Raw genomic sequence first — 12,262 nt, 5'->3', positions numbered from 1 at the left:
TTCTTGTGTTCATTATTTTTTTTTTTCTTCAATTAAAAGCAATACTTCCTGATTAATGTACTTCTTTTTCCCACAATGTTAACATTTCATATTCTTATGTCCCGGCCTTAATTTGCTTTGGCTCTTATTTGTACCTTTCTCACCCTTGATTTTACTTCTCCCACCATTTTTAATGACAAACACCTTTGGCTGTGAAGAACAATTTTGAGATTTTCTTCTCCTCTCTTTATCTAAAATACTATCTTCAACAAGTTCTATAGAGACAAACCAGTTGGACTAGAGTTGATGAGTGAAATCTTAAATGTCTCCAATGGATCTGATAGAGTGACAAACAACCAAAGCCTACAAGTTGAATTTCAAATTTAACACCAATGCCTAACAATTGATTATGAAACCATTAAAATTCATTCAAGTGGTCGGCAATAGAGCTTCATTCTTTATGCTTGAGTTACATCATTCATTAAATACAATTTCTTGTTGCTAGGTTTTGAAGCGTACAAATTTTCACACTTGGTCCATAATGTGTTTAATATTGTAGACATTTTCAACAAGAAGTTACCAAACAAAGTCATATACTTACTCATGCTCAACCTCTCATTCTTCATCATTCTTAAACTTACCTTTTGAGTGGCAAATGCCAAACTATGTACAGCACTCACAAATAAGAGGTTCTTCATTTTGTTCTTTCATAAATAATAATTTGTTTCATTCAAATTAATCATCTGACTTGTACTGATATTCATCATTGAATCAATATCTAATACCATTTATGTTGGAAAAAGCAAGCACCAACTAAGCTTTGATGCTTGATAAATGATTAGTGTGACTCATAAAACTTATATACAAGCACTTGTATGTCTTAAACATATAAAACAAGATACATTTTCCACCAAAGCTTCAAAATAAGACCCTTATCATCCAAGGGATTCCACTATATATATAGGATCTGAAATTCTCTAGCCATCTTGAGCTTCATCCAATCACGGTCGCCCTATACAATGCATCAGAGAGTATCCTATGAGAAGTCAATGGATTGCTCCATTCAAACTTGGATGAAAAATCAACAACTTCTATATATATATATATATGCACACACTTACAAAAATGAAATAAGCAACAATTCAAAAGCAATCATTAAAGGAAAAGGGGACTAATTTTAACATGGAAAACTCTCTCAAAAGAAGAGGTGAAAACTATGGGGTTGATAACAACTCAGCAACAATCTACTATGTAATATAAGAATAGCTACAACATCTCCATACACAATGCCATCATACTCAAAAGCCCAAGAATTATCAAAATAGAGAGATAACAATGGAAATAGAGAGGTTGCTGTGATAGATGGAAGAATATCACCTAAAAAATAGTGACCACCTTTCAATAATAAAAGCCCTTTTTTTCTACCTAATCTTCACAAAACAGTGGGAAGAACAGGAGAAAAAACAATAAAATAAGAAATGAAGCTTACTCTCTCTCTCTCTCAATCTTACACTTCCTTTATCTCTCAAACTTTCTAATTTCTCCCTCACTTTTGCTCTTTTTCTCCAAAAAAAAGTCTCAAGAACAAGAAGAAGAGTTGTAAGCTAGAAGCCTTAAATCCATTTTTTCCCCTTCTTCTACAAAGTCTTCCTTTAACTTTTCAAAGACAACCACAATTTTTCATAAATTGTTTCTTTTCAATTTCCCTGTTCATGTAAAAATGTGACTTTTCACTTTCTCTTGGACAAGGTGCTCCACATGGAGGTGACCTAACCCAATAGGAACAATGGTGCTTTTTCTCTACCCTTTACAATGTAAAGTAGTGGTAGCAATTTTCTTTCTTATGCAATTGGATGTTATGCATGTTTGAATCTTCTTGCTACCACTAATCTAAACTACTAACTACCACACTAAAGAACACTCCTACGATTGAGATTTTAGTAAGACACTCCTATGGGTTGTAAAACTAACAATAAACCTAACTTTTTCTACCATGTTGGTTAAACTTTTATTGCTAAGGTAATCTCCAGCCCAGAGTTGGTGAATACTTCCTAGACTAATTTAAATGACTCCTAAAATACTAAGTAAACAAAAAACAAAGGAGAAAAGAATGAATGCAGAAGTGGAGTACGCTCAAACAGCATTAACATACCAAATTATGAACTTCAATGCCAAGAGACACATTACATTCATTTTACAAAAAAAAATATATTTAAAGAAAAGAAATTACTACTCTACATTGTGGCTCCAAGAAACAACCTATGTATAATTATTTTACTTCAAAATTCAAAAAAACCTATCTAAACTACTAACTACTACACTAATCAAAACCCTCAATGAACGAGATTTTAGTTAGACACTTATCTAGGTTGTAAAACTAACAATAGACAACTCTTTCTATCATGCAAGTTAAACTCTTACTATTGAGGTGATTTCTAGCTCTGAGTTGGTGAATACTTCCTAGACAAATTAGATGACTCCCTAAATGCTAAGCAAACAAAGAACAAAGAAAAAAAAAAGAATGCAAAAGTAAAGTACTTGCAAACAACAATTAACATATCTTTGTAAATTATGAACTTCAACGCTAAGAAACACAAGTCATTCATTTTACAAAGAAAAAATTTTTGAAGAAAAGAAATTGCATATTCTACACTCTGGCTCCTAAGAATCAACCTACGCACCATTATTTACTTCAAAATTCAAAAAGCTTATTTGATCTCTATTTAAAACATGAGAAAACATATATTATCATGCAGCAAATTAAAGCTTCAACAAAAAATAATACAAAGGACACCATTTGTGCATGTTGAAATAACAAAGTATTGTAGGTGAACCTATTCCCAATTGGCTAATGAGAGCTATTCCATCTAAATTGATTTCTAATATTTGGTTACTCTCTAAACATTCATCAATTAACAGCAAAAACTCATCCTAATCGAATGAAATTGAGATAAACCTAAACACAAATAAATGTAAAAATAACTAGAATCACTCAGCAAAACAAGACTCAATCTTAAACTAAAGAGGACTAAAGAGGGGAGAGAAATTGGGCCTACCAATCGGTCCAATGAGTTGAGTTTTGATCCATGGAATTGATGGTACTCTTACATTTTTCATGGTTTTGATGATGATCAAGCAAGCCAATATCATGCATGAAGGTAGTGGGAAATTGATGAAAAGAGCAAAAGGCATTTGAAGTCCAAACAGTGCCAAGGAAGATTAAGGAGTTACTCGATGCCCTATAACATATCAAATATGTTTTCCACTGATTATTTAGGAACCAATTCCCACGTTTGGGTTTGTTTTAAGATATCAAACTTTTCTTGCATTACTTTCAACCATCCAAGATGTTCAAGAGGTTGTTTGCAAAGAATGAAGTTTATGAGAGATTTGAAGTACAAAGTAAATGTTTGGGGTTATATTAATTTGACAATCCTAATCACCATGGGGTGACTATTAGTCCCAGTTAATGGGCGACTTTAAGTATTTGCTAATATTTTTATTATCTTCATTTTTAGTCCACCATTGCAAACCAGCTTACCAGAATTTTGCAAAATAATAGGTTCTTAAATGTTTGTATCCTATAACTCACAGTTCTTCAAAACAAAGACACTTGTTTGCAATCCACAAAACTTGTCAAAATATCCACCCAAAAAACAGTCGGATGTTAAACTTTGTGATGGGAGAACTAGACGGTGTAAACATTCTAGGCCTACTTTAGGCTATGTTAAGTTGGATCCTGGACCTGATTAAACCTGTATAATATTTCCAAGATCCAAATCCATCCAATGGTGTACTTGCATAACACATTTAACCATAATATTGGAGGAAAAATGTCATTTTGCCTCCAAAATAGCATTTAAGGCATGTTTGGGTGATGTTTGAGACTGCATTTATGGCATGTTCAAAATGCAGCGGATAACACAAAAAATGTTGCCTCGTCACCTAAACACATAAACCAGGTTAACACTTGTTAAAAGCTAACCTATTAGAAACCTGTTTTAACATTATTTTTGAAGTGTCACCTGAAGGCAACCTAAATTTTAATAATTGCAACAAGGCTCAATGGGGGACTGTTTGATATATGCAATTGTGCATATGTAAAGATTTTCTGAGGTTCTTGTTATTGCCATGGAAAATATGAGAGATTTTAAATAGGCAGCTCCAACCAAATTTTCTCTCATATAGGCATGGAAGCATAAGAGAAAATAATCCTTAGAAATCATCCCTAGAATTTGAGGGATGTTTTTTTTGTGATGTTGTTCTCCCCTAACTCTTTTCATCATATCAAGGAAAATGTTTGGGTATTCTCCCTCCAACACCTTGGAACACATATGGGTGATCTCTATGCCTCTTCTCTCCACTTTTGCTCAATGTTATTCCTCACCTATTGTGTTATTCTTTCGGACGGGAGAAGACACATATACAAGGGGTTTGAGGTTTGAGAGCACTAGAAGTCTCTAAAAGGCCGTTTGACACTTATAATAGGTTGTTACTTTCCATTGAATTTTGCTCCAAAATTTGGAGTAGATTCATAGAACTCTATGTTACAGAGTTCCATAAATCTATTCCATTTTTTAAGGCAGATTCATTCGATATTAACAAATTGTTACTGGTGCCAAAAAATCTTCTAAGGGCTGTTTGACAATGAAAACAATTTGTAGTTGTTACATAAATCTGCCCCAAAGACCGGGACAGATCCATATGGCCCAATTTTTGGTTCAAACAGTTCTTACAATTGCCAAACAGCTGTAACAATACATGTTATCAAAGTAACTTTGACAACAGTTGAACCTAAAGCTCTTTAGAGCTAGTTTAAGCAAAATTGCTTGTTGCTTCACACTCCAAGAAACGCATTTTACAGCATAAAATAGACAAAACCCGGTAGTGGAGCAACAAATGGTGGATCATCCAGCCCAATCAGCATATGAGAATGCATATAGATTATACCAAGAAAGTCTATGCCAAGAGCTTGATTGAAGCCACAAGCAACAAGTCATGCTTTAAGTCTATCTAAACTGCCATCATTTCTGACTTTAGTTTTAAGTACCTATATGCAAGAGAAACAATATTCATTTTTGTTGACACTCTATTAGCTTTACATACAACCATCAACTTAGTTTCTCATAATTGAACGAAACATGTGGAAATTGACCATCATTTTATTCATGAAAAAATTATTCAAGGTCAATTAACTAATCAATTTTTAAGCAATCTACACTAATCATTTTGACAAACCCATATAAAAAAAAAAAAATCATTATTCACTATTCCAAACTTGGCTCATGGGCTTTCACCATGCCAAGTTTGAAGGGGCATATTCTCACCTTCACCAATGTTGAATGGCGATTTGGATACCATTGGCAATAATTTGCACCCAACTCAAACAAATAGTCATAACACGTGTCCATCTGGCTACATGCAAGGGATTGTGAACATCACCAAGAATGGCTTAGTATCATGAAGAGATTGTTCAGCCTCACGAAGAGCCAAGGTTGTCAGTGTTCTCCATGGTCCTCCTCTACAATAAAAGAGGCAATAAATTAAATTGTGCAGTAACTATATTCGTGTATATCATAAATATAAAAGCTAAAGAACGAAGAGTAACTATATGAACAGATTGTGTCACAAGGGAAAGGGACGAGTCATTGTCATATTTTGGTATGTTTTTTTTTTATTACAAATAATTACAAGCGTAATCCTTAAGTTAAAAGATGTATCATATCCGATAAAAATATGGTCTTCGGAAGTTCACATAAGGCGGTTTTTCTTACATAAATATTAAAATTATATAAATATATCGTATTAAGGGTACATTGCAAGTGAAGACTTTTTTATCCTTTTGTTTCCATCCCGTTAATTCCTTGCTTATTATTATTTGTATTTTTTATTATATTAAGATCGTCGACTATTTTATTCTCTTTCGCTAACAATCTATTGTCATATTGTCGCGTGTAAGCATATACAAGCTGGTCCAGCCCGTCGTCCAAATGTTATTTAAGTATGGTTCTGAGAATACATTTTTTTATATTTTAAGTTTTTCAAATTACCCCTGGTATTATTTATAAATTAATAAAAGGTGCCGTACCTGTTTGTAAACCGGTACGGTGCCAACACTGATTTGAGCAAAATCTACGAGAGAGAGAGAGAGAGAGAGAGGCGAGAGACACTAAAAGCGGAACCGCCAGACAGAAGGGCTTCTCTCTCTTTCATTTTTCTGTTTTCCCTCCTCCTGAGAGAAATCCCACCGGAAAAGGAATTCCCACGTTGGTCACGAGAGGAGAGTCTCGAAGAAGCAACTCCAAAAGAAAACCCCTTTCTCTCCTTCTCCTTGTTGCTCCAGCTCTTGCATCTCGACGGCGCCATGAACATCTTCCGGTTGGCCGGGGACATGACCCACCTAATCAGCGTCCTCGTTCTCCTCCTGAAGATCTACGCGACGAAATCCTGCGCCGGTTGGTAGTTTCTTGCTGCTAAGATGTTTTTACTGACTTTGGTTCTCATCGAATTCGTTGATTGATCAATCCCCTGAATTCTTCGGATATTTTCGTGTAACTATGCTTAGATATGGTTTCTTTTGGTCTATGCATTGAAGCTATTTCTATATTTTGGATTGAGATTGGGGTTTCTTCCGTTGTGGAGTTTGATGTGGTTCTATTTTTTGTTCTGATAATGGTGTGATATGACGTGGCTGATTCGTGTTCCTCTCGAAGCCATGGGCCGGATTTTGGTGGCATTTTGACTATACGTAGGTTTCAAGCCATTGCGGTTTTTTTGGTGGATGTTGTTCTTTCCTCCCCGTTCTCAGGAAACAAAGGAGATTCTTAGTGTCTTGGTTGAAATTCTAATGGTCTTTGCTTCTCTATGTGCTCTTCCTGATTTCAGTATTTGCGTTCGTGTTGGGCATGGGAGTAAGGTTTTATGTAATCTTCCTTATCAGTATTTGACTTCGTGTTGTCATGAGAGTTAAGGTTCACTTGTTCCATTTATGTAATGCTGTTTTGAGATTCTACTTTTTTATTGCGATTAAGCGCTTTTTAGGTGAAAACGGGAAGTGTTTTAGGCTTTTAATTAAAAAATCTGGGCGAGTTCGTCTTATTTTTTCACCTAGTTGCAGTCTCTGCTTTTTATGTGCTTTCTATTTGTAGCATTATGTGCTTTCTATTTGTAGCATTTGCTTCCTTATGTTCTTCCTAGGTTTAACATTTGCTCTTCCTAGGTTTAACATTTGCTTTTCTGTTAGGCATTAGGTTTAGGGTTTGCTGCCTCCAAGTCCTGTTAAGCATTTTACTTCCGAAATTGTGGGTTAGGCTTTTTCCATTGGGTGGGATTAGGCTGTCCCAAGAATGTGCCCCAGGTTTCAACTCTGACCCTTGATATGTGAGTACGTATGGATTCACTTTATGTTAAAGTTTCTCAGTTTGGTCTATAATTGCGAGGGTGTAATTTTCCCTAGGTAGTTTATCATGGTTTCTGTATGGTACCGCTAGGAAAACCTTTCTGGAAGACAGAACCTCACACTCACTTGTGGCTGGCATAACGCTAGCCCTCTCTGTTCAAGTGGTTGTTTTTATTCAACCAGTTCGAACATGATGCATTGCTGAGCATGATGGATTGTTGCTATGACTGAATGGTGGATTTGTGGATTTATGGAAGCATATTCTATTAAATTGTTTTCTTGCATCCTGCACAAACCAGCAGCATGAATTCCAAGTGCCTTATTTGTTGTTCTCCCACTGTGTCCTGACGAAGGCTTTGCATTTTTACTATCTGAGTCCTGAATAACTCATGCATGTTTAAGAAATCCCATAACATGGTTCTGTCTGTTTAGCAGTTTTGCTCAAAATCATTCTGATACTTAAACTTCATCCTTCATCCTTCATCCTTCATCCTTTTCTTTTTTTCATTTTTTTTTGTAATTCTATAGAATTTATTACGTGTTAATGTAACTTTATTTTCATTTTGTGATTAGGGATCTCTTTGAAGACTCAAGAGCTTTACGTGTTTGTGTTCATCACTCGCTACTTGGATCTGTTCACTGATTTCATATCACTCTACAATGCTGTCATGAAGGTGGTCTTCATTGTTAGCTCACTAGCAATTGTTTGGTGTATGCGTGCACACCCCATTGTAAGACGAACTTATGACAAAGATCAAGATACCTTCCGCCACTATTTTCTTGTAGCAGCCTCCTTTCTTCTGGCATTACTTGTTCACGAAAAGTTTACTATTAGAGAGGTAACTTTGTGTCCTTTTTCATCATCTCTCTTAAAGCCAAATTCTCTTGATAATTTTCTCTTTTTTTCTTTCCTCACATTGAGAATGGAATCTCATGGAGCAGCAAGAAACACACTTTCAAGATGATGAAATGCATCTCATACTGGAAAGAGCCTCAACCGTTTCATAGACTTTTAGAGGACTAAGTCAGACATTTTTGTTCAGTCATAGGTCTACCAGCAGCTTGAGTTTCATTTTGTCCTTTAGGAATAAGGGATCGAGGGGTGGATCCATACAAAGATAAAGGAACTGCTGCAATCCTATGTGCAACTTCCAGACTTTCTGGCTGTTAGCTGTATATGCTGAATTTCCTCTTGCCTTCGTGGACTGGAAATGTTTGGCTTCATCTCTCGTTTTATGGAAGAATTTGATTTGGTCTCTTTTGAGCTATCCAATGTTGAACCCTTTACTTATGAACTAAGTGGAAGCCTGTGATTTGTGTTGGCATTTGTGAAGTAGTCAATCTTCTAAAGGTTTTAGACTTACAGCAGGCCCTTGCGATTTTATGAGGAGATATATCCTTTTAGCGTTTTAGGAAATAAGAATGTTGAGGACCTGTTGACAAGGATTTATAGGATGGCCCTCTAGCTTAACCAAAGACAATGGCCTGAACCCTGGAGGTATTCTATGTGGCCCTGGCCACGATGGTGCTATGTAAGCCCTTCAACTGGTTTATAATTATCGGTGGACATGGGAATTGCTAAACATACTTGTAATAAAAGAATTTTATGTATCATGTATATAATGTTAGAACTTGTTCCAAGTTTGGGCAATTTGTGTAATTGAGAATTGTTTTCTGGTTTGTCATTGCAAGAGAGTAGCTTGATTACATTTACAAGCATATGTTTGTCCTAGTGCTGTACACTATGCAATAGACTATTGAAATGGTTTACTATGCATGTCCATATTTGCAATCCTCCTATGTAATAAATATTTCGTCTATTTTAATTCCTCATCTGTTTCAGCATCTCCTTGATAGTAGCATAGCATCCTCAGAGATTTTTTGCTGTTATAATCTCTGCATTGCAGGTCTTTTGGGCGTTCTCTATATACTTAGAGGCGGTGGCCATTCTTCCACAGTTGGTTTTACTACAAAGGAGTGGGAATGTTGACAATCTGACTGGGCAATACGTTTGCTTCCTTGGGTATGGTTTTGCTTGTGAATGTCAAGATCAATTATCAAATTTTATCATCTCTAGCCAGTGGTTGTACACTCTACTTGAAATACCAATATCTTTTATATCCATCTGTGGGCTTTAAATATCTCCATTTTCTCTTTTTCTTCTGTATAAAGGAGCTTTTTCTCAAGAGCTTCCTCTTGAGCTGAAACAGTATAGTGAAAGGTGAATTACTTGTTGGAAATGAAAGTTGAATTATTTGTTGGAAAGATATATGGGACAGAAAGACAAACTAGCTAGAGATGCATTGAATGAAGAATGTGAATCAAACTGCCCAAACTTGTGATTTAAACAAGCATCCTGGAGAGAGAGGGAGAGAATTCCGTCAACATGTGTTCATATATGTTATTAATTTGTTTGCAGGGCTTACAGGGCATTCTATTGTCTCAATTGGATTTATCGCTACTTGATGGAGAAACACTATGTTCGGTGGATATGTAAGTGGATAACGGGTGGTGCTTTCTGCTTTTATTTAATAGAATATGTGTAGACTAATTCTTGGTGCATTTTTCAGCTTCAATCTCAGGTTTTGTGCAGACAGCTCTTTATGCAGATTTCTTCTACTACTACTTTATCAGGTAATACTAAATGATTGATTTACATGACTGACTTTAAACTTTACTATTTTGTACCAATGTATCCATAGTTCATACTGGACCTCGAAGAGCAAGGTTAAATTTTTGTAGGAACCAGGTCACAGATGAGATGCGCTGGCAGTTATTCCTTCTTGTCTTGCACTTGCTGCTTAGGACTTAACCTCTAAATGGCGGTGTTACCAGTTTTCCATGCTTATTTATACCATTATTTGAAGTAACTTCTTGTATATAATGTTCTTTTTCTGTTTTGTGGCAGCTGGAAGAATAACGCCAAATTACAATTGCCATCTTGAAGAATTGTTGTAATGCATCTTCTGAAAATCAGTTGAAGTCTTGTTCTGGTTCTTAGATTACGTTGCCAACATTCAAGAGCCAGTTACGCATAGGCCTTGGCTATTTACATGGGTGGTTTCGATTTGTGTCAGAAACTCCAGCTCTGCCCATCAATGTGGGAAGAGAGGGATATTTTGTTCATCGAGTATGAGAGCCTCCATATTCATGACAAATCTTAACATTTACCTTTGGCATTTGTGAAGTTGACGCGCTGTTCCTGTATATTTAGTTGAAATTTCCGATATCAATAGAAGTTTGTATTCATTTATACGTCCCTTTTGACTTGGATATGGTTCCTCTCTGACCGTTACGGCCATGATCGTCTGTGCTTCCTCGTTCTTTTTTATTTATTTTACTCTCGGCGTGTCATATCCGTATCAAAATGCTCTGGGTTGGATCGACAGCTTAAGCTTGTGCATCCCCAGTGATCCACAGCATTATGAACAACCAGCTTCGACATGGCAATGTCCATGATTTGCGACTCCTTAATATGTCTGGTCCTTGCAACGGCAGTGTTGAGGGATGGATTGCTCCCGGCTTTATTAACAAAAAAAAAAACAGATATTTACAGAGACCAAAGCTATACAAAAATGGATGCTGAGCATCAGGCAGAGCAAAAAGAGCAAGTGACTAAATACAGTCATTCCCAACCAAAAAAAACAGTCAGGTAATGACAGCCAAGAAGAAAACTGAAGGCAGAGAAGAACGACCTCAAACATTGTCCACGCAAGCATTGGAGCTTAGATAGCCTTGAATGATCTTACCAATGAGAAGCAGGAACAGGTTGTTACTAACTACTATGCAAGTAACATACCGACTCAGATCAGCCCTCGAACTGGGCCACTTCCGACGTCCCCAAGGATAGCATTCAATCTTCTCCACCAGTTGGCGTTGTCCAGAGTTAACTAGAAAGTTGCCATAGAACTGTTCACAGCAGAGAAGGCCCCATTTAAGTACAGAATGGTGGGAAGAGTCAATAGCTTATTATAGCACTCTCAAGAAGAAAGAGAGCTTGTTGCAAAGAAGATGAAGCAGAAACGAAAATCTCGAGTAGTTGAGCAAAGTAAATGGAAGAAACAGAATGGAGATCGTCTCCAATAGCAAGCGATGGAAGAGGAGACTTGCATCAGTCAAGGGATGCAGGAAACATTTGCCTAGCAAATAGAAAGCAATCAAAGACCTTTCAAAGCCATTCACATATCAGATCAACTTCCAACTGTGGAAATCAACCAGTTTATGAAAACAGTGGGGATGAGGGGGCTACCCCAAAGAGGCCAAAACCCCTTCCTATTTCCCCTGCCCTAGAGGTCCAGAGCTGCTTTGGAAAATGGAAGGAACATTTGAAGGCAGATAAGGTTTTGAGAAGTTGTGACCTGTGCAGCTTCTTCATTTTGATTTCTAATCTGTAATGGGTTTATTGTTCTGTTTCTTTCTTTTTTGGGGGAGCAGAAGTTTACGCTGCTTGGTTTTTTTATCTAATGTATTAATGTTGATCATGTGCATATATATATATATGTATGTATGACTGACCGCCACCCCCAGTAGCAGCACGTTTGATTGGAAACAGAAGCACTCGGACATCCAGGGAAAACTAATTTTTAACACCTATCCATATACTACGCTTGGTTGAATATTTTATGAGCGCATCTGATATTGAGGTCAGGTAGTAGTTAGCTATCTTTATCAAATTCCTACATATTTCTTCTCCACCTCACTCGAATGTTGGCCGCTATCGTTGTCGCTTTCCACAACCCTCTCAATCTACAAGTGCAAATAGAATAGAAAAAATGCACATTGTCGGTTTTTTTCTTCGGAGGGATACTGCTTTATCAGGGTGCAAAGTCCCGCTGAAGGGCTGCTCTCCAGCCAACCTGTTTGAAGTTTGAACTTCCATATGCG

The 12,262-nt window shown here is 36.6% G+C and overlaps 1 protein-coding gene across 1 annotated transcript; it reads left to right on the top strand.

The window, feature by feature from the left end:
• The first annotated feature begins 6,124 nt into the window (after nt 1–6,124).
• On the top strand, nt 6,125–10,631 carry LOC116259884 (ER lumen protein-retaining receptor A-like). Its single transcript, XM_031637865.2, has 6 exons — nt 6,125–6,434; nt 7,952–8,217; nt 9,286–9,401; nt 9,798–9,871; nt 9,949–10,012; nt 10,287–10,631. The coding sequence occupies exons 1-6, from the start codon at nt 6,344–6,346 to the stop codon at nt 10,321–10,323; spliced, it is 648 nt and encodes a 215-aa protein (XP_031493725.1). The 5' UTR covers nt 6,125–6,343; the 3' UTR covers nt 10,324–10,631.
• The last annotated feature ends 1,631 nt before the right edge of the window (nt 10,632–12,262 follow it).

Source organism: Nymphaea colorata, chromosome 9 (genome assembly GCF_008831285.2).
Source record: "Nymphaea colorata isolate Beijing-Zhang1983 chromosome 9, ASM883128v2, whole genome shotgun sequence".
Lineage (NCBI taxonomy): Eukaryota > Viridiplantae > Streptophyta > Magnoliopsida > Nymphaeales > Nymphaeaceae > Nymphaea > Nymphaea colorata.
Note: the sequence above shows the minus strand (reverse complement) of the source record. Positions and strands in the feature narration are given on the sequence as shown.